We start from the raw sequence: 23496 nt of genomic DNA, 5'->3' as shown, positions 1-23496 counted from the left end.
CAGAGGTACAGGTCTGTGATTCAACAGTCTTACACATTTCACAGCGCTCACCATAGCACATACCCTCCCCAATGTCTATTACCCAGCCACCCCACATCCCTCCCACACCCCATCACTCCAAAAACACTTAGTTTCTTCCCTGAGAATAAGAATTCCTCATATCAGTGAGGTCATATGATACATGTCTTTCTCTTTTTGACTTATTTCGCTCAGCATAATACCCTCCAGTTCCATCCACGTCGTTGCAAATGGCAAGATTTCATTCCTTTTGATGGCTGCAAAATATTCCATTGTATATATATACACCACATCTTCTTTATCCATTCATCTGTCGATGGACATCTTGGCTCTTTCCACAGTTTGGCTATGGTGGACATTGCTGCTATAAACATTGGGGTGCACGTACCCTTTCGGGTCCCTACATTTGTATCTTTGGGGTAAATACCCAGTAGTGCAATTCCTGGGTCATAGGGTAGCTCTATTTTCAACTTTTTGAGGAACCTCCATACTGTCTTCCACAGTGGCTGCACCAGCTTGCATTCCCACCAACAGTGTAGGAGGGTTCCCCTTTCTCCGCATCCCCGCCAACATCTGTCGTTTCCTGACTTGTTAATTTTAGCCATTCTGACTGGTGTGAGGTGATATCTCATTGAGGTTTTGATTTGGATTTCCCTGATGCCGAGTGATGTTGAGCACTTTTTCATGTGTCTGTTGGCCATTTGGATGTCTTCTTTGGAAAAATGTCTGTTCATGTCTTCTGCCCATTTCTTGATTGGATCATTTGTTCTTTGGGTGTTGAGTTTAAGAAGTTCTTTATAGATTTTGGATACTAGCTCTTTATCTGATATATCATTTGCAAATATCTTCTCTCATTTTGTTGGTTGTCTTTTGGTTTTGTTGACTGTTTCTTTTGCTGTGCAAAAGGTTTTTATCTTGATGAGGTCCCAATAGTTCATTTTTGCCCTTGCTTCCCTTGCCTTTGGCGATGTTTCTAGGAAGAAGTTGCTGCAGCTGATGTCGAAGAGGTTGCTGCCTGTGTTGTCCTTTAGGATTTTGAAGAACTCCTGTCTCACATTTAGGTCTTTCAGCCATTTTGAGTCTATTTTTGTGTGTGGTGTAAGGAAATGGTCCAGTTTCATTCTTCTGCATGTGGCTGTCCAATTTTCCCAACACCATTTGTTGAAGAGACTGTCTTTTTCCATTGGACATTCTTTCCTGCTTGGTTGAAGATTAGCTGACCATAGAGTTGAGGGTCCATTTCTGGGCTCTTTATTCTGTTCCACTGATCTATGTGTCTGTTTTTGTGCCAGTACCATACTGTCTTGATGATGACAGCTTTGTAATAGAGCTTGAAGTCTAGAATTGTGATGCCACCAGCTTTGCTTTTCTTTTTCAACATTCCTCTGGCTATTCGGGGTCTTTTCTGGTTCCATATAAATTTTAGGATTATTTGTTCCATTTCTTTGAAAAAAGTGGATGGTATTTTGACAGGGATTGCATTAAATGTGTAGATTGCTCTAGCTTGCATTGACATCTTCACAATATTTGTTCTTCCAATCCATGAGCATGGAACGTTTTCCCATTTCTTTGTGTCTTCCTCAATGTATACTTTTTTGAGTACAGATTCTTTGCCCCTTTGGTTAGATTTATTCCTAGGTATCTTATGGTTTTGGGTGCAATTGTAAATGGGATCGACTCCTTAATTTCTCTTTCTTCTGTCTTGTTGTTGGTGTATAGGAATGCCACTGATTTCTGTGCATTGATTTTATATCCTGCCACTTGACTGAATTCCTGTGCGAGTTTTAGAAGTTTTGGGGTGGAGTCTTTTGGGTTTTCCACGTAAAGTATCATATCATTTGCAAACAGTGAGAGTATAACTACTTCTTTGCTGATTCAAATGCCTTTTATTTCTTTTTGTTGTCTGATTGCTGTGGCTAGGACTTCTAATACTATGTTGAATAGCAGTGGTGATAGTGGACATCCCTGCCATGTTCCTGACCTTAGTGGGAAAGTTCTCAGTTTTTCCCCATTGAGAATGATATTTGCTGTAGGTTTTTCATAGATGGCTTTTATGAAATTGAGGCTTGTACCCTCTATCCTTATACCTTGAAGAGTTTTGATCAAGAAAGGATGCTGTACTTTGTCAAATGCTTTTTCTGCATCTATTGAGAAGATCATATGATTCTTGTTCTTTCTTTTATTAATGTATTGTATCACGTTGATTAATTTGCGCATGTTGAACCAACTTGCAGCCCAGGGATAAATCCCACTTGGTCGTGGTGAATAATCCTTTTAATGTACTGTTGGGTCCTATTGGCTAGTATTTTGGTGAGAATTTTTGCATCCATGTTCATCATGGATATTGGTCTGTAATTCTCCTTTTTGATGGGGTCTTTGTCTGGTTTGGGGATCAAGGGAATGGTGGCCTCAAAAAACAAGTTTGGAAGTTTTCTTTCCATTTCTAGTTTTTGGAACAGTTTCAGAAGAATAGGTATTAATTCTTCTTGAAATGTTTGGTAGAATTCCCCTGGGAAGCCATCTGGCCCTGGGCTTTTGTTTGTTTGGAGATTTTTGATGACGGCTTCAGTCTCCTTAGTGGTTATAGGTCTGTTCAGGTTTTCTATTTCTTCCTGGTTCAGTTTTGGTAGTTGATACATCTCTAGGAATGCATCCATTTCTTCCAGATTATCGAATTTGCTGGCATATAGTTGCTCCTCATATGTTCTTAAAATTGCTTGTATTTCTTTGGTGTTGGCTGTGATTTCATGATTTTATTTATTTGGGTCATTTTTCTTTTTGATAAGTCCGGCCAGGGGTTTATCAATCTTGATAATTCTCTCAAAGAACCAGCTCCTAGTTTTGTTGATCTGTTCTACTATTCTTTTGGTTTCTACTTCATTGATTTCTGCTCTGATCTTTATTATTTCTCTTCTCATGCTGGGTTTAGGCTTTATTTGCTATTCTTTCTCCAGCTCCTTTAGATGTAGGGTTAGGTTGTGTATTTGAGACCTTTCTTGTTTCTTGAGAAAGGCTTGTATTGCTATATACTTTCCTCTTAGGACTGCCTTTGCTGCATCCCAAAGATTTTGAACAGTTGTGTTTTCATTTTCATTGGTTTCCATGAATTTTTAAATTCTTCTTCAATTTCCCTGTTGACCCATTCATTATTTAGTAGGATGCTCTTTAGCCTCCATGTATTTGAGTTCTTTCCAACTTTCCTCTGTGATTGAGCTCTAGTTTCAAAGCATTGTGGTCTGAAAATAGGCAGGGGATGATCCCAATCTTTTGGCACTGGTTGATACCTGATTTGTGACCTAGGATGTGATCTATTCTGGAGAATGTTCCATGGGCACTAGAGAAGAATGTGTATTCTGTTGCTTTGGGATGGAATGGTCTGAATATATATGTGAAGTCCATTTGATCCAGTGTGTCATTTAAAGTCTTTATTTCCTTGTTGATCTTTTGCTTAGATGATCTGTCCATTTCAGTGAAGGGGGTGTTCAAGTCCCCCACTATTATTGTATTGTTGTCAATGTGTTTCTTGGCTTTTGTTATTAATTGGCATATATAATTGGCTGCTCCCATGTTAGGGGCATAGATATTTACAATTGTTAGATCTTCTTGTTGGATAGACCCTTTAAGTAGGATATAGTGTCCTTCCTCATCTCTTATTATAGTCTTTGTTTTCAAATCTAATTTGTCTGATATAAGGATTGCCATCTCAGCTTTCTTTTGGTGTCCATTAGCATGGTAAATGGTTTTCCACCCCCTCACTTTCAATCTGGGGATGTCTTTGGGTCTAAAATGAGTCTCTTGCAGACAGCATATCAATGGGTCTTGTTTTTTTATCCAGTCTGATACCCTGTGTGTCTTTTGATTGGGGCATTTAGCCCATTTACATTCAGGGTAACTATTGAAAGATAGGAATTTAGTGCCATTGTATTGCCTGTAAGGTGACTGTTACTGTATATTGTCTGTGTTCCTTTCCGGTCTATGTTACTTTTAGGATCTCTCTTTGTTTAGAGGACCTCTTTCAAGATTTCTTGTAGGGCTGGTTTCGTGTTTGCAAATTCCTTTAGTTTTTGTTTGTCTTGGAAGCTTTTTATCACCCCATTGATCGCCAGGGTGGATTCGGCTGCTCTGGCTGGCTAGGCAGGTGTCCCCTTCCTCCCTCACCGCTCCATGTGCATCCCTCCTGAAGCTGTGTGCTTGGTCGAACAGGACAAACTTCCCCGATAGAGGAGGACCGTTCTTCAATCAAGGGTATACGAGTAGCTGCGCTCCCCTGCTAGAACCTTCAAACAAGCTCTCCTTCTATTTTCAATGACAGCCTAGCTGGATATAGTATTCTTGGCTGCATATTTTTCTCATTTAGTGCTCTGAATATATCCTGCCAGTCCTTTCTGGCCTGCCAGGTCTCTGTGGATAGGTCTGTTGCCAGTCTAATGTTTCTAGCATTGTAGGTTATAGATCTCTTCTCCCGAGCTGCTTTCAGGATTTTCTCTTTGTCTCTGAGACTCGTAAGTTTTACTATTAGATGTCAGGGTGTTGACCTATTTTTATTGATTTTGAGGGGGGTTCTCTGTGCCTCCTGGATTTTGATGCCTGTGTCCTTCCCCAAATTAGGGAAGTTTTCTGCTATAATTTGCTCCAATATACCTTCTGCCCCTCTCTCTCTTTCTTCTTCTTCTGGGATCCCAACTATTCTAATATTGTTTTGTCTTATGGTATCACTTATCTCTCGAATTCTGCCCTCGTGATCCAGTAGCTGTTTATCTCTCTTTTTCTCAGCTTCTTTATTTTCCAGCATTTGGTCTTCTATATCACTGATTCTCTCTTCTGCCTCATTTATCCTAGCAGTTAGTGCCCCCATTTTTGATTGCACCTCATTAATAGCCTTTTTGATTTCGACTTGGTTAGATTTTAGTTCTTTTATTTCTCCAGAAAGAGTTTCTCTAATATCTTCCATGCTTTTTTCAAGCCCAGCTAGTATCGTTAAAATCATCGTTCTGAACTCTAGTTCCGACATCGTACTAATGTCCGTATTGAGTAGGTCCTTGGCAGTCAGTACTGCCTCTTGTTCTTTTTGTTTAGGTGATTTTTTCCGTCTTGTCATTTTGTCCAGAGGAGAATAGATGAATGAGAGAACAAAATGCTAACAGGGTAACAACAAGACCAGAAAAATATACACTAAACAAATCAGAAGAGACCTGAAACTGGGGGAAAAGGGAAAGAAAGAAAAAGGAAAAATATGAAAAACAAACAAACAAACAAAAAACTGGAATATGATCAAATACGATCAGGCTGGTGCATAGATCAGTGCCACACACTAGATTTTGGTCGTATTTTGGTCTGTTAGAAGAAAGCGCCTCCCAAAATTTTAAAGAAAGAAAAGCTTATATATGTACAGAAATAAGGGTAAATACGATGAAGGGATGGAATATGACTGTAAAGATGAAAATTATAAAAGATTTTATAAAAAGAATTGATAAGAAGTTGGTTGAAAAAAGAAAGAAGAGGATTAAAAAAAAAAGGGAGATAGAATGTGATCAAGCAGGAGACTAGAACAAAGCCATACACTAGAGAATTAGGGTATATTTTGATCTGTTAGAAGAAACTGTATCCCAAAATTTTAAAGAGAGAACAACTTTATATATGGTGTATGGTATATATACACCATATATATATATATACACCAAAAATAAGGGTAACTACTATGAAGGGATAGAATATGACTCTAAAAATGAAAAATAAAAAATATTTTTTAAAAAAGGATTGAGAAGATGTTGGTTGAAAAAGGGAAAAAGAAAAATTCAAAATAGGAAAAAGAAAAAAGAAAATTAAAAAAATTAACTTTGAAAGACTAAAGAATCATGGGAAAAAAGCCATGAATTCTATGTGCAGTATTCGGAGTTCTGCCGTTCTCATTGATGGGTATACTTGGTCTTGGCTGGCTGTTCTCGCTGATCTTCTGGGGGAGGGGCCTGTTGCCGTGGTTCCCAAATGTCTTTGCTGGAGGCAGAATTGCCCCACCTTTGCTGGTCCGGGCTAAGTAATCTGCTCGGGTTTGCTCTCGGGAGCTTTTGTTCCCTGCAAGCTCTCCATACAGCTTTGGAAGACAAGAGTGAAAATGGCAGCCTCCCAATCTCCACCCCAGAGGAGGCGAGAGCTCGGGGTCCTACTCCTCAGTGAGACCCCAGAGAAAAGCAGTCAATCACTCCTCTCTCCCCGGTCTCCAGCCGCTCCAGATTTAAAGTGCTCACCCGGCCTGTGACCGAGCGTTTCTATCTCTGGCGCACCACCCCGTGTGGAGTCTCCAAACCCAGCAGATCCCTGTGGAGTCTCCAAATCCAGCAGATCCCTGTGGTGCACTCCCGCGCCGCTCCTTCCAGGGGAGGAAGGGGAGTCTCCCCAGATCTGCCACTTGTTGGGTCCCTGCTGGAAGAGCAGTGACCTGACTGTGCCGCGGATCACGGTTTATGGCAACCCCTAGCTGAGAGCTTGCGCCTCAGCTCCGTCTCTGCAGCCAGCTTCCCCGCTCCGATACCTGGGAGCTCTGCCACACTCAGGCACCCCTGGTCTTTCTGTGACCCGAGAGTCCTGAGACCACACTGTCCCAGCGAAGGTTCCACCTCCCACTTAGCCATTGGAGTGACGTCCCTCAGCAGAGTCGACTTCTAAAATTTCCGATTTTGTGCTCTGTTGCTCTATCACTTGCCAGTAGCGGCCGACAGAGACTCCCTCCCCCACCGTGTATCTTCCCGAATATCACCTTGGATTCACTTCTCCGCACGTCCTACCTTCCAGAAAGTGGTTGCTTTTCTGTTCAGAGTTGCTGCTATTGTTTTCTTCAATCTTCTGTTGAGTTCGTAGGTGTTCAGAATGGTTTAATCCCTATCCAGCTGAATTCTTGGCACCAGACGAAATTTAGGTCTCCTACTCCTCCGCCATCTTGCTCCTCCCCCCTCAGATTTACTTTTGTAGAAGACTTCTTTTCTAGGCATATAACTATACCACCTTAGAAAATACCAGGCAGGGCGCCTGGGTGTCTCAGTTGGTTAAGGGACTACCTTGGGCTCAGGTCATGATCCTGGAGTACTGGGATCGAGTCCCACATCAGGCTCCCGGCTCAGCGGGGAGCTTCCTTCTCCCTCTGACCCTATCCCCTCTCATGCTGTTTCTCTCTCTCTAATAAATAAATAAATAAAATCTTTAAAAAAAAAAAAAAGAAAATATCAGGCATACAAATAGTGCTAATAAATGCTTGCCTAAATAATTATATTAAAATTCTTTCTGTAATAAAATATTCTTCAATTTGATGCATTCCACAAGTATTTGTTTTGTTCTTATTCTAAGCTTAGCACAAGTTAAGTCTATGAAATGGTTTAGCCCTGTATAAGTTCATAGTCTACTTAGGGAGACAGAGTTACAGGCAACTTATTCAAATAATGTTACCAAACTCTTATCTTTATGCCAAAATGTTGGGAGGAGATGGTAAGTGCTACAAAGATTCAAAAAACGGAACTGACCAACACGGTATGAAGTTTTACATTCTGTACAAAATAATAAAAATTAAGAAACACTGATAAAGTACACCTGAAAACAGCATAAAATAAAATCAACACAAAACCACAAATGAAGATAAACATTTTGATTAGTATCTTTGTGTACACTATCTACCATAGGGTGACCTCTGATACTTTGCTGCATTTAATTTCTTATTACTGTCTTATTAATTTCATATATATCAAAGTAGGATGTCACTATAAATCCAGAGTGTTCTATAAGTAACAACGGGTCCTCATTACCCTCCATTCTGTTGAGGCTGGAGAATATCCAACAGAAGCTGTTTAATTTCACTCGGTGACAGCTGATACAAGTCTCTGGCTGGCTTGTCTCCACCACGGATCTGTAATTCATATTTCATAGCATGGATGATCCACCTGAAAGAAAACAGGAGAAGCATGAATCAGTAACTCTTGAAATAAAATCACCTTGTGCTTCTCACAACAATGCCCTTAACAGCACTGACCCACTGAAAGGGTAATATGAAGAAAAAGCCATCTGAATTTTCTGAACCACTGATATAATTACTTCCATCAAGAATACATGACATGATCGATTCTTAAAAAAGAGGGCTGCTCTTGCACATGTGGTTAGGTAGTAAACACTAAAATAGGTAAGGACTTAGGTTCTTCTTAAATGAGATTCTACCAACTTGGTATGAAAGTATACTGTGTACAATAGCTGCTACGCTATTATTTTCATAATACTAGATATATGCAAAAAACAAGTAGGATAAAAACAATTCATTGGAATTGGAAATGGGCTGAGATATGCTATTACACAAATGTTCCTTTCCCAGGAAGGACAAGCACTTACACCTATTTCCTTTACTTTGCAGTCATCCCCTTGTCATTGGAGGGGACAAAGAAGTATCTGCCTTTGAGGTACAAGGACACAGTTAGTCATAACTCAATCATATGAGTATATTAGAGAATGTACTTTAACCAATAGATTTCAGAAGAATCTCCTTTATAGATATTTAAATGCTGTTCATGTACCTATTCTTAAAGAATCTATTCTTTAATAGATAAATACTGTTCATAAAATAATTACTTTTATTGCAGAAGAAGCTTTAATATAATTACTTAGGCAACTGGAGTACTACTTGTGTGCCTTGTATTTTCCAAGGTAAAATATTTGATTATTTTATATGTAAATTATTTCACTTTTTAATTTAAGAAGTTTTTAATAAGTATTTTTACACTTTCATCTCATTTCTTTCATTTACTGTATTCTGAGGAAAGAACTTAGATAAACTAGTTATGCAAACCAAGGAAAAAATGGAAATAATACCGTGCCTTAGGGGACCAGAACTCTACACACCATTAGGAAGAGCTAGGGAATTAGCTTTACACAGCAGATTCCCAAACTTTATCCTTAAATCCTTCGGTGAATACTGAATAAAAAACAGAGACATTGCAGCTCAGCAACTAGAAAGAATGTGCCTTCACTCACCCATGATACTTTGTCTCCCAAAGGGAAGCTGTGTAGCCAATCCACTGGAAGAAACATCTAGTTACAGCAGTGAAGATTTAAAGTGCCTAAGTTACTGCACTCAAATATGTCATTATCTTTGTCCTGATACACTTTGAAAGACAAGCTACAAGGCTATTGCAGGTACAGAGGATGAAAAAGTTGGGTGGAAATAATCAAAAGATTAAAGTCCTTCTTTCTGCCAAGGCTGCTTTGCAAAACAACACTGATGCATCCTCATGGGATACCTTTAATGTCTCTCAGAGGAAAAGAATAAGAAAAGTGTGAAGCCTTCCCAGCTGAGCCCAGGTGATATAAGCCTGGCGTATGTCCCTGTCTGCTGGGCCAGCCCACATGCCACAAGGCAAATGTCCCTGTTCTATGACTGCTCCATTCTCACTGCCATCTGCTAAAGCAACTCTCAGTTCTTTTTCCTATCCTCTGCCATATTCTTTGTTGTTGTCATTTCTAGCAGTTAGGAATTTAACTAGTCTACCAGTTAATTGCACTGAGATGCATGAGAGATAAACAAGGACAAAACATAATGATTTATTATTATTACTACTATTACTGTTGACAGTACATAATAAATATTTAATAGTTGCTCACTAGTAAGAACAATAAAGATGACAAAAAAGCATTTGCAAACAACAAAATAAACAAAATGTTATATCAGCTTAAAAGCCACAAGGATATAGTTACTTTGGATGCTTTGATGTTAAAGTTGCTTATGAAATTAGCTGTTAAAATAATATTTCAGTTATAATAAACTGCTCCATGGACCTCTCTTTAAATAAAAAAAAAAGTTTTTAATTTTACAGGTTATAATTGTCCTCTATTATTTTCTTTATTTAACATTTAACATTTACATTTGAGGCAACTTAGTATAAAAGAAAGAACATCAAATTAAAAATCTAAAGACCTGCCTTTTGGTCTCAACAAGTCAATGGCATGAAAAGAAAAGTAGGGGTTAGGGGTCCTATTCTGGACATAACAAATTGAAGAGACATAACAAGTGCCACATGTGGGCCTTGTTTGGGATCCTATTTTTTTTTTTTTTTTAAGTTCTTTTGGGGACAACCACAGAAATCTGAATAAGAACTGGGTATTAGGTGATATTAAGGAATTACTGCTAATTTTGTTGGGTGTGGTAATGGTATTGTGATTATTGAGAAAATGTCCTTTTTAAGATATATATACTTATTAAAATATTGAGGAGTAAAAGCAAAAATGTCTGGAATTTGCTGTATAATCTACAGCCAAAAAGAAAAAAAAAAGATGAAGCAAATATAGCAAATGTAAATTGCTAACAATTGCCTATACCCATTTAAATAATGGGCACATGGGTATTTACCAAATTATTCTATTATTAAACATTTAAATTTTTTATGATGAAAAGCAAAAACAATAAAGATAGGCTTAAATATCAATTCTGTCACCAACTGTGTCCCACTGGCAAATTATTTTTCAAATGGGAATATCACTATTACTTGTTCAGCTCATTTTATGAAATTATTTTGAGGAACAAATAAGACAATGTATGTTAAAAAGCTTTTGAAATTACAGAGTCATAAAAAATGTTAGCAAACTCCTTTTTTAAAATTTTTTTATTATGTTAATCACCATACATTACATCATTAGTTTTTGATGTAGTGTTCCACGATTCATTGTTTGTGCATAACACCCAGTGCTCCATGCAGAACGTGCCCTCTTTAATACCCATCACCAGGCTAACCCATCCCCCCACCCCCCTCCCCTCTAGAACCCTCAGTTTGTTTTTCAGAGTCCATCGTCTCTCATGGCTCGTCTCCCCCTCCGATTTCCCCCCCTTCATTCTTCCCGTCCTGCTATCTTCTTTTTTTTTTTCCTTAACATATATTGCATTATTTGTTCCAGAGGTACAGATCTGTGATTCAAAGTCTTGCACAATTCACAGCGCTCATCATAGCACATACCCTCCCCAGTGTCTATCACCCAGCCACCCCATCCCTCCCACCCCACCCCCCACTCCAGCAACCCTCAGTTTGTTTCCTGAGATTAAGAATTCCTCATATCAGTGAGGTCATATGATACATGTCTTTCTCTGATTGACTTATTTGTTAGCAAACTCCTTTTATTTGACCTCTGAGATTCAGGTTGGAAAAAGGTAATACAATTTTTACACTGAAGTCTTGGAGTTACTTAAGCAAGGGCCAAATCCACTTCAGGAGGTGTCCCCTTCTAAAATAAATAACTTTAAAATTTAAAAAAAACTAACTTTCTAAAGTCCTCCAAAACTTGAGTTATTTAAACTGAACATTATTTATCACATTTACCTTTTAAAATCTTTAGTACCATAAATAAAGATAGTTGGAGATCTAAAAATTTCCCTCAGGTTTTTTCCTTCTGTTCACAAAATCTCAGTAGTTCTGTGAGCCAAATTATAGAAAACATTGTACTCAACAGTCACCAAAGAAAGAAGGTGACTGTTTTTCATACATTCTAGCACAAATGAATATAACTTATCTGCCAGATTATTAAAATACATTTATTCATTCAAAAATGTTGGCCAAACTAATCTTTTTAGCTCAGAATTCTTCAAAGGACTAAAAAACCAGCAAAAGCCTTAGACATAAAATACTATACAGCAGTCAGAGACAGAGAATGTAAATTACCAAGTGAGAAACACAGTTAAAAAATTCAAAGACATTTAATCCATTTTTAGAACTACTAATATAAAAGGGCATTAATTCCTTTGCATGAGAATATCTCACTTCCTACCCTCATTCCCGCTGATAAAGTCATCAAATCTGATTTGACAATTTCGATGTAAAAGCAGTTAATGCAAAATGGGGAAAGAAAAAGCAAGCAAGCAAAAAAGGTCAAAAGAATGAAGGTTATCCTTGGACCACATCCGTATAGATTCAGTCTGTCTAAAGAACCAGGGACATGCTCTACTTGCCAATAAGCAAATGAGAAAGTAGCAGATACACATGACTGACCAGATCAACCTTCATGTGTATCAAGGTTTGACTTGAGGACAATGAATTCCTCAGCACTGCTGGGAAAGTATGAAAAGGTGGAGTAGCATTCCTATATAGTCCTAGGGATAACCTTATCCTTCTAAAAACTCTCTTGTTGTGAGGTTAGTAAGCATATTGTGTACATATTGGTACTTTTCTTTCCAACATGCCCCAATAAGGAGTGAAATATACAATAAAGTACATGGGAATCTGACATCACTGGTAAACCAGGACAGCTGACATTTTCTGAAAACATGCCTCTGATTCATAGCAACTTTAAAAATAGTTATTTTGAGCCAATTTGAAGATACTAAGAAGTGTTTGCCAAGTTTGCTGTTAAACAAGTGAATGTATAACTCTCTGCAAGCATTTACTAAGCCATATAAGAGGAGATGGGAAAATTGGGCAGGAAGGGACTTTTTTGCTTGATTCATATTAATACAGAGAGGGTGATAATTTGATAAGGCAAACCGAGCTTCCTGTCTGGTAACTGGAGAACAATGACTCACTCACTCTACCCCTGAAATAATCAGAATAGAGGTAGGAGAGCTCCATCATCTCACTTCCTCACCTCGTATCAAATGTCAAAAACAAAGACCTTTGAATGAGTATCAAGCCATGCTAATGAACTCAGACTTCTAATTACCTCCTCCTTTCCTTTACTGCACAAGCAATGTTATAGTCTAGTACCTATGACACCAATGGCCTTCTCTAAGCATCAGATGTGTGATCCACAGACCCAGTTGTGGGCATCAGAAGACAAGACATGTCCGAAGCATAACTGCTTACAGAGGATGTCCTGGCAGTATGAAAAGCAGAGATAAAAAAGGCCTGATAACATATATCCTCAGGGGTGATCTCCCACTAAAGCGTGACTGACAGACCTAGAGCAGAAAGCAGTTGATTGGAGGTCTTTACAGTAATGGGCCTGTCAGGAACTTGATCTATTTCAACATGAAAGCTGGAGCACAAATCAATAATGAGACAGCAAATCAAATCATTATCAGACTAGAATACCATTCCTGTGAGCAGGTTAATTTTGTTCACAGGAGTGCCTGATAGCAGTAATGTTGAGAAACTGCACTGGCAGAATTAACCTTGGAAAAAAGAGAAAAGAAACATGGTAGCATTGATTTAAAGCAACTGAGGCAGCAGGTGATGTAAATAAATAAATTTGAAAAACCCAAAAACCTCAGAGACAAAGGTTAAAACAGAGAGATAAAAGCACACATAGTGCAGAGGAACTCTGGGTAAAGGTACCATGACTGAAACAAACATTCTTATTTCTTATGTCCATTCAGCCTAGTGAATGTTGGCATTTCAGGAGGAATATGGTATTAAAAGCTGACTGAACTATCATCTCTTTATTCACAATCAACAAGAGAAACAATAGGAAAAAGTTAGATATGAATGAGTCTGAAATGCTTTAATTAACCTTTAAAGAAGTAAAAAAATAATGTTTTCTATAACACCCCCCCCCTTTCTTTTAAAATCATGCTGCAATCACTGTAATACACAAAGGGGTGATTTAGAGGGGAAACAAGTTCAACAGTTTATAAGAAATTTGACATTCAAGGACCCTATAAATGAATACTTTGCTCATCATTAAATTAAAACCTTCTAGGGACTAACTTAAGGTAAATTCTTATAAAGAAACATATAAGTACGTTTCTGCAGCTGGCAGTAAACTAACATGCAAGGAAGCCTTTCACTTAGGGAGCTGAGATCTGAGTAAAATTGATTAAGGATAAAGTGCAATAAAAATATATTAAAAAGATACAAAAATATCTTTTTCCTTTTCAGAGGGACACTATCACAAGCCCCACAGACATGATAATTGTACTTCTCTAGTGTTGTCTGATATCCCTAGACTAGAACCAAGGTTCCAAAACCTTTCTGTTAATGTGGTCGAAGAGCACTATGGGCATAGGTATAAGGGGATTTTGGAGGGTTTGCCAAATATTTCATGAGGGATGATCAAGGGATGGAGGGGTGAGACCATGTTACATGGCAGCAGAGTATCCAAAAGGGATTTTGAGTTAAGGTTTTGCATGAAATGTTTGGGGATCACTGCATTGGGTTCTCAAGGAGAAACAACCATGGCAGAAAGGGATACCTCTAGGTATCCCTCATATCTTAAGGGAGCAGAAGGTCTTTGCAAGCCTAGGACTAGAAGATGAGAGAGAGAGAGAGAGAGAGAGAGAGAATGTGTGATGGATGGGAGAGGTTCCTCCTTCTTGGGATTTCTGGCATGTATAAAGATACATACTCCAAAAGCCACATGATAGAGGAGCTCAAATTACTGAATGTCACGGCAATACTGTTGAAGCTTTACGAAACATCTTCACATTCCTTACCCGGAATCCTCACAATCCAATGAGGAAGACCAAGCAAGGATAGCTTCCCTATTTTATAGACAAGAGAGCTGGAATAGAGGCTGGGGAAACATGAACACTGGAGAAATTCACTCTAGGTTCAAATCCTGGTTTGTGGTCTTACGACCTTGGGCAAGTTACTTTGCTAAATTTTCACAGTATTTTATACATTTCTTGCAGTGTACAAGGAGCTAATTTAGAATCAGTTCCAAATCATCTCCATTGGTTTGGTCTCATGATGAACAGAGGGGCAAAATCTCACTTCTTATATTAATTTCTAACTATTCAGGCTCCTTGGTGTGCCTTGCACTGTATAGTGCTAAACACTACTAATGCCAGATTAAAGGGGTGATAAACAAAAGATGAAAACCATCTGGAGCCAATGCACATCATAGTTGTTACATGAATACTTGAATACAAAATGGGTCATAAGTTGAAATCATGTAGAAGAGACCTTAAAGGTCATAAGGATTTAGGAAAACAGCAATGTCTGTTTCCCTGAGAAAAGAGCAACAGTTTACATAAGTGAAAACATACATAAAGTGCTTAGGATCAAAGAACAAGAACTTTGAAGTCAGGCAGAATCTGGGTTTGAATCCCACTTTGACATACTGGTTTGACTAAGACAGGTCATCTAAGCTTTCTGAATCTTGGTTAGTTGATTTTAAAATGGGGGTACTAGTGCCTACCTCAAAGTTGTTGAATCGATTAAATCAGATAATATATGTGAAGTATTTTAGCATATTACATAGTATATAATAGGCATTCAATAAATCATATTTGTGGTTATGTTGGAAGAAGAGGAGGAAATAGTGTATCATAGTGAACTTCTGAGTGCAATAACCATGTTATTCGTATGCATATCCCCTTAGATCCTTATTGGGAATGCTGTTTAGAGAGGTACCATGATAAGGCAACTTGTACCATACTGATGTGATTAACTGTACCACTCCATTAATAAATGAAGGGAGAAGAGTGCTATATCCTTCTACCTTCTACATGTATAAGTGGATTTTCATATAAACAAGACATTGTTTAACTTGGTAATTTCCTGAAGGACATGACTTGTCCAAATGAACTGCATTTATCAAAAGTAAAAGAGTCCTTAATCATAGGAAACAAACTGAGGGTTGCTGGAGGGGAGGGGGGTGGGGGGCATGGGGTAACTGGATGATGGACATTGAGGAGGGCACGTGATGTAATGAGCACTGGGTGTTATATGCAACTGATGAATCACTAAACTCTACCTCTGAAACTAATAATACACTATATGTTAATTAATTGGATTTAAATTAAAAAATAGAAAAAAATTAAAGAAAGGAAGTAATTTTAAAAAAAGTAAAAGAGTGCTTTATTTCTTTATCTAATGAGCACAGAGACATGCTATCATTTGTTTTTCCTAGATTCCCCATCACTGGCTCAAGCAAGCTATCTGAACCTGCTTATAACCTATATATTAAACAATCTGATTGTCAAATTATATTGAACATCTCTTGTGAGCAAGACCCCAACACAGACAGGAAGATAAGATGTAGTCCCTATCCCTAGCAGAAGTAAATTTCTCAAATAAATTATACCTTATTAAAAAAACAGACTTCTCTCCAACTGAAAATGTATTTAGAGCTAAATCTGTGAGCCCCACGTGAGAGGAAAATACACATTAATATACACATTAATGAGTTGGGCTGGGACATTGTTAATACTCACAATGAAAATATAATGCCACGATTAATTCCAGGATGAGTTTCAGGACAATGAATAATTAAAATTTCATGGCAAATCTTCATTAGGAGGTTTTCTGCTATCGTTAAATACTAAGTTACATGTTGCTGTCCTGACATTTTTATTCTGGGTGGCACAGTTTAAGGGAAAAAAAGTACATTATTTCTCATGGAAGGCACTGAACATATAGAGTAGCAGATACACAAACAGGAAGAAAAGTATTTTTAGAATAAATTAAACATATTCCATTTCCATGAAGAGAAATTTCAGGTCAGATTTGAATTCAAAAAAGAAAATTCCAATGGATTTTTGGAAGAACATAAATTAGCCTAAAATGCTGAATAAGCAGTAAAGGAAAAACTACTACAGGCTGAAAAACATAGCACTGGAAGTAAAACTGTGGGAAACTATTAACTTTTACTCTAAGACTTTGTTTAAACCTCTGCAAGGATGACTATCACTTAAAGAGGCTCTCTGAATGGAACATTTATTACAAAGAATGTGCTTTGGAAGAGTTATAACCTTTGCTTCTCAGTCAGGTTCAGAGAAATACCTGAGCCTGGGACAATAGAGTACTTTTAAGACCCAGTGTGGATACAGAGAATCACATTTCCTTTCATTTACAGACAACTTACATGAAAGACCCATTTCTGTATCCTTATATGTAGTCAAGGGGTTGGAGTTAAAAATATTAGAGCAAGCAGACTGAACAAATCAGGGTATGATTCAAAGTTCTTATAATTGATTTGGAATACCTCTAAATCTTCGAAAGGAACAATTTTAAGGGGTAAAAATTAAGGTCAAGTTCTATGCCGAGTGAATTCAATTCTTGATCAAAAGAAAGGGGAGAAAAAGATTGAGAAATTCACCTGAAATATATTATAATTGAAATCAGGCCAACAGTTTAAAAATAATAACTTCAAATGCAAAACTTTAAATAAAACTGAAAAATATAACTTATAAGTAGAAATCTCCTAGAGAAAATAACTAACACCAATTTTATGTTTATTTTTCAGATATTTTCCCATACATACATTATATATATATGTATAGTAGTATTATTGTTCTCTTATTAAAAAATAGAACAATACATTTGCAACTTAGTTATTTTTTCACTTAATTTATCTTGGATATTTATAAATGTCAGTATAGACTTTCTCTTGTTACTTGTAATGGCTGAACAGCATTTTACTGTCTGGCTATAATAATTTATTTAAACTATTATATCCTGCTGATGGATATCTAGGTTGTTCCCAAGGTTTCATTATTTCAAACACTGCTGAAATGAAGACTGCTATAAAACATGTCTAAATTCCCAGAATGAGAATTGTTGAATCAAGAGGTATGCAGATACTGCCAAATAAGCAACTAGTTTTTTTACATGTAATTTTTTGAAGGAAAAACTGGGCAATCGTTTTTCATAAAGTGCTTCATACTCATGCGCAAAATTAAAACTAAGAAATGAGAGGGAAATCAATCCAACACAAAGAAGAAAGGAAAAAAATAACAAAAAGAAAGCATGGTAAACAGAAAACAAAATGATAGGAATGAATAAGTCAAAATAGAAAAGAAATGGCACAAATACAAAATACATATTTCTATGAAAAGATAATCTCAAAAATAAATACAGCATAGATGCTGAATATAAAAGATATACCTATACTAAATGAAAAAAGAACATTAAAGGTAAAGAGAGAGAAGACAGTATATTAAGCTAATAATGACAGAAGAAAGCAGGCATGGGAATAATATCAGACAGAATATGATTTGGTATATTTTATGTATTATAACAGTATCATGGTTATGTTTTTAAAAAGTCTTTATCTCTTAGAGATACACACTCAAGTATTTACAGATGAGATAAGATGGATTTGCTTTAAACCTGGAGGGGGTTTGGGTGGGGTAAGTAATTGGGAGGGTATGAGTGAAATAAGATTGGCCACAGGATGATATTGTTGAAGCTGAGTGAAAGTATGGGCACAGAGGCTTTATTATACTAGTTGCTATAATTTTGTAGATGTTTGAAATTAAAAAAAATACTTTTAAATGAATTCAAGTAGAAAATAAATGGCACAAAAGAAGATATATTGTTAAAATTATAAAGTAACACGGACAAAAAAACTTTAAAATATACAAAACTGGAAAAAAAATGCAAGGAGGAGACAAATCCATAATTAAAATGAGAAATTTTTAAGACTTTTTACCAAAAATTGAGGATCAAGTAGAACAGAAATAGTAAAGATACTAATGATCCAATTATATCACCAGCATGCTATACACTTATTCATACTCACACACTCACATATATTTGTGCCTGACAGTCTCTCTATTCTTTTTAAACACTAGAGGAATACCCCCCCCCCAAATTGGCCATATATTAGATTACTCTATATACTTCAGTATTGTTTGATTCTTATAGATAGGTATTCATGTATGTGATAATCAAAACAACATTAAAGAAAAGAAATATTTATGCTTTGGTTGCGGCAGGTTTTTAAAACACATTCTCTCATTCCATCTCACATAAAACAATGAGCCTGGTATGAAGGTGAGGCTGGAGAGGCTCAGTCATTTATCCCAGGTCACTAAAGTGGTAAGTGGCAGCCAGGACTTACACTCAGTTCTGCTCAATGCCAGAGCCTGCCTCACAAAATTCTCGATTAAGAAGATTACCAGACCCTTACTTTTAATTTCTCCTTCAAACAGAACACTAAAAATCAGATTCTGGTAGAAAATGGATGCAGTAGAATATTCTGAAAAAGACAAAAATTTTTACTTCAGTGTGTCTTCCTGACACCCAGTTTTACTGAAAATCATTCTTCTCTTAAGGCTTATCCATTTTATTTACAGGAATTTTTACAAGTACTAATGCTTAGTGGTATTTTTTTGTTTTTTGTTTTTTAAACATGATGCAGTTGTTTAAATCCTTGGAGTTCAATTTCATCAGAGAACAGCGTTACTTCATTATGTCTAACATGGAAATTAAAAAAACAGGAAGATTCTTTCAGGCCACAGGTATTTATTTCTTCACACCACCAGATGTTGCCTCTATTACTCTGGGTAAAGATGTGCTTTCCTAGATACCCACCAGGCCTGGGGCAGGCCATGTCTGTTGGAGGACAACTCTTTATGCAAATGCAAAGCACTTTACTCACCCAATTCGTATTTTCAGCATGCCACTGAATAACTCAGGGTTATTGGAGATGATCCAGCCAATATGGATGACCAGTTCTTGCTGAATGACCGCCTCCCTCTCATCATGGGTATTACACTTGTAATAGATGATGTTCTTAATCACTCTTGGAGACAAAGGATTAGAGATAACCTCTTCTTCATGCCCAAAGGCACCCAGAGTTACCTATAAGTGGCAGAATTTTATTGCAAAAATTTCCTAGAAACTAAAAGATAAGAGAAAATATTCAAGGCTCAGGATGACTGGCAGGCTGAAATTACTCTACGAGAGCTAGGGAATTAGGTAGAATAACTGTTCCTGCTATTTATTTAAAATGGCTTTCAAAGCATGACTCCCACTAGGGTTCATGATGGTTCACAGTCTGGTCTAAAATATAAGGGCAGGTAAGGGCCCCAGTTAGGGAAGTGAAGGTGAGTGGATAAAAGTAGGGAAGGAATATAAATAACTATTAAGAGAAAATTATTCTGAATGACTTTAGTACTAGAAACTCTCCAGAGAAACCAAAATACATTGGATAGTTTTACTTTACTGCACAGTCTACACAATTTAGTATTTGAGAGTATATTTTTCACTTCTTTTATAGTTTCTCATGTGGAACTTTTGTTCTTTAACAACACTATAACCTTTTCAAAGGCAGATGCAAGGTCATATCGTTCTAGTGTAGCCCCCACTTATCTCAGCATAGCGCTAGGCACCTAGTGAGTATTAAGATACTTGTTGATCTATCTCTCACCTGTGGAGGGGGATAAACGAGGCTGCCCACAAGCCTAGGAAATGAGAAAGCACAGAGGGAAATGACAACAAAAACTCAAAGCAGAGAGTGCTGCAGAAACTGGTAAAGAGGAATACTCTGCATCTCTCTCCTCTATCCTTGGCATCCTGCCTCCCAGAAAAGTCTGCACCCCCTCTTTCCTCCTGATTACCCCCTCCCTCTCTCTTCTATGGACAAGTGCACAATTATAAGAGGCAGGAAAATGAACAGCATATCAAAGGGCCCTTGTGTTTTCTGAGATGAGGGGAGAGAGCAGAACATGAGGTCTTTTGCCCCAACTTTGTGATGAAGTGAAAACTGAGAACTGCTGGTTTATTATATCACAAGTGGTACCAACCAGTTAGTCCAAGTACAATTACTTTTATTAAAATGTCAGTGTGTAAAGAAGAAAACAAACAGAAGGCACATCACTGCCTCTGGAAGTGATGATGACTAAACCACTATTTCATTCCAGAGAGCTTGAGGTGATTTGAAAGTACTTTGTAGAAACAGTATTAACTTCAGTTCTCAGGGCAGCATTTCATAAATGAGTGAATAAACTTTGAATGCTCCATCCTCATTTCTTTTTTGTAAAGGAGTAAGATGCAGTCAGTGAAGGGACTTCATGCACCTGAAATGGAGCTGTCAGCCTCCCAGGCTTACTCAGCTCTCTGTAAATGTTTCCCTGAGAGATGTGCTGGTCTGGCAGGCAATGATCCAGCCACAGCCTCAGGACAGGCTCCAAGGCCTCTAGGAGATGGGGTGCAGAGTCTCAGGATCACAGGCTGCGAGTCCCCTCCATATAATGCACAGAATGGACATGACTAACCTTAACCCACCCCTCTCCAAGTGTCAGGTGCCATGACCTCAAAGATCTCTAAAATCTCATATACTCATATGTAGTAGAATTAACTATATTTTCAGATATACTACAGGGGCCTAAAATCCAAGGAAAGATAGCTTCCCAAAGCCCATTTACTTTCTCTCAGAGGTGACTCGGTCCAGGGCAACAATACGAGACTGTGGCTGGAGGTAAGGACTGTGGTGAGGAAGGGCAATGGATAAGGTACTTCCTGTACCTTGGTCTATGTAGCTGATGAATGAGGATGACAATTCTACCTCTTAATGTGGAGTAAACAGAGAAAATAACATATGTGAAAAGTGATTTAACTTTTTCTCAGGAGTTTTTAATTAATACATTTTTTTTCATTGTTAATAAATACTACAAGATAAAATAACTTACTATCCTAACATTTCAAGCTGGATGTCAAGATGAAATAATTACAATTTTAATGAATTAAGAGCCCTGAAATATGATCAATGGGCTGATTCTATTAAGGAGGGTTAAAGTATTTCATATTATTAAAGCTTATTATATCCCTAGGTCAACTGTCAGGAAAGCATGATAAAGCACACATATTCCCAAAGAAGAGAAAGAAAGCAAACAGGTTTTCATTCCAACCAGATGATGATTCAGCCAGGTAATTAGAGCTTATGGAAAACAAAACAAAAAATGAGCAGCCACATCCCACTCTGCATACCCACATGCACAGGCTCAATTCAAGCCACATTCATCAAGTGCCTACTCCAAGCCAGACCCCATGCTGAGACAGGTGCTGGATAAGACCTGGGCCCTGACTTCCAGGGGTTCACAGCCTATCTGGGGTAGAGAGACACACTTTGAAATGAATTGGGATCCAGGGCAGATCGTGAGAAGTGTCACAGGCCTGTTATGAGAACCCAGTGGAGAGAGGGACCATTGCTAACTGGAGACAGCTGTGAGGAGGAGCTAACAAGAGCTGGTCCTTGTGGGAGGGGAGGAACTACAGGGAGAGGTGGCCTAAAGGGTTAAAGATCTGGGGAGTCAAAGCATTTCTAAGGGTGAGAAGAATTTCATGTTGAATAGAAGGAAAAATGTGCCCTTCACTATTCACCTATCTTTGCCCTGCCTATCCTAAACCTGTCTGGAGTACTTTAGTTGGTATTATGCCATTTTCTGGGTCAGCATCTTCACTGATCTCAACACAGGAGTTGAAAATCATAGCTCTAAGGTAGAGCAGGAAAAAGGGGTGGTCTACTTAGTAACTGTGCATCTTTAAGACTAGGTTTTGCTTCTGTAGGAGCCTTCTGTAGAAATGCCTGAGCCATTGTTTAATATGGTTGAGAGGCCTAGGACACTGAGGCTTGCCAGATTTAAAAGCAAGAGTCCTATCCAGAAGCTTTTGTGATGTGACTGAGTGAGAGTCTGAAAATCAGATACTTACCTGTTTGCCCTGCACTAAAACATTAGTAATGGATGGGGCCAGGCTGTCCACTAGTTTACTTAAAAGACTTGCTGCACAGCGCACAACCGACCTGGGGGCAAAGAAGAGAGCACGCCAGAGGTTGACAAATCTAAAAGATGATGAATGAATGGGGCCCCTGATGGGGGAGATTGAAAAATGTGCACAATTAGGTCCTTACGTAATAATTTGGAGGAAATACTGAGCCTAAGACACTGGACCTCATATCTGAAGTCTCCCAGACTGTAGGACCATCCAGAATTAGGGAGGGATCCCTAATCCTCACCTCTGCTACCAGCATTATTCATGCCATTATCAATTTAAAAAGAAAGAAAAAGGAGCCTAACCATCCCTTTGATGGGGAGTAGAGTAGGAGGAGGAATTGAGTATTCTGATTTTGCATTAAAAAATTCATTATTAAGTCTGTCACTGGTAAATGTCATCTATTCCTATAACCACTTTGAATCATGTTTCTTTTGGTGCCTAGATAACCAAATTCCTGGATTTGGGGACTCGCTTAGTACTCAATTTTAGGCAGTGATATAATGAAATACCAGCATTTTTTTTTCTTGATAGAGCCAGAATGTTGGAGGAAGGAATTCACACTGCTATTTTTACATTTCTGAAAAAGTCTCAGATTCTAGAGGGAACAGATTTTTTAAAGCATGGCACATGCAATACATAAGACATTTTTTTCCCTCAAAAGTAAAATTCATGTGGAACTTTTAGAGGAAGAAAATAAAATGAAAATGTAGGTTTAAAACTGTTTTCCTCTATTTCAGGATATCCATGGAAGCTGACTTATAAAAAGTATCTATATTCCAGGGCGCCTGGGTGGCTCAGTCGTTAAGCGTCTGCCTTCGGCTCAGGTCATGATTCCAGGGTCCTGGGATTGAGCCCTGCATTGGGCTCCCTGCTCCGCGGGAAGCCTGCTTCTCCCTCTCCCACTCCCCCTGCTTGTGTTCCCTCTCTCGCTGTGTCTCTCTCTGTCAAATAAATAAATAAAATCTTTAAAAAAAAAAAAAAAGTATCTATATTCCTTAATCCTAACATAGATGGACTAGTAGAAAATTAAGTCAATAACTGGTAAAGTTAGTGAAACAAACACTTCCTACTTTTAGAGAAGCTTTCA

The 23496-nt window shown here is 37.9% G+C and overlaps 1 protein-coding gene across 4 annotated transcripts in view; it reads right to left on the bottom strand.

The window, feature by feature from the left end:
• The window catches only part of PHKB (phosphorylase kinase regulatory subunit beta), a 288711-nt gene that overhangs the window by 10383 nt on the left and 254832 nt on the right, over window positions 1-23496 (bottom strand). For 3 of the 4 annotated variants that reach the window (XM_032424177.1, XM_032424180.1, XM_032424178.1), the window contains 3 exons: window positions 22347-22437; window positions 19294-19496; window positions 7809-7943 (listed from right to left, as the gene is read on the bottom strand). In XM_032424177.1, coding sequence (XP_032280068.1) covers window positions 7809-7943; window positions 19294-19496; window positions 22347-22437 — 429 coding nt within the window. The remainder of the gene's footprint in view (window positions 1-7808; window positions 7944-19293; window positions 19497-22346; window positions 22438-23496) is intronic. The other variant, XM_032424179.1, reaches the window with a different exon arrangement.

This window comes from Phoca vitulina, unplaced genomic scaffold (genome assembly GCF_004348235.1).
Source record: "Phoca vitulina isolate PV1807 unplaced genomic scaffold, GSC_HSeal_1.0 scaffold30, whole genome shotgun sequence".
Taxonomy (NCBI): Eukaryota; Metazoa; Chordata; class Mammalia; order Carnivora; family Phocidae; genus Phoca; species Phoca vitulina.
This window is presented reverse-complemented; position numbering and strand designations above follow the sequence as displayed.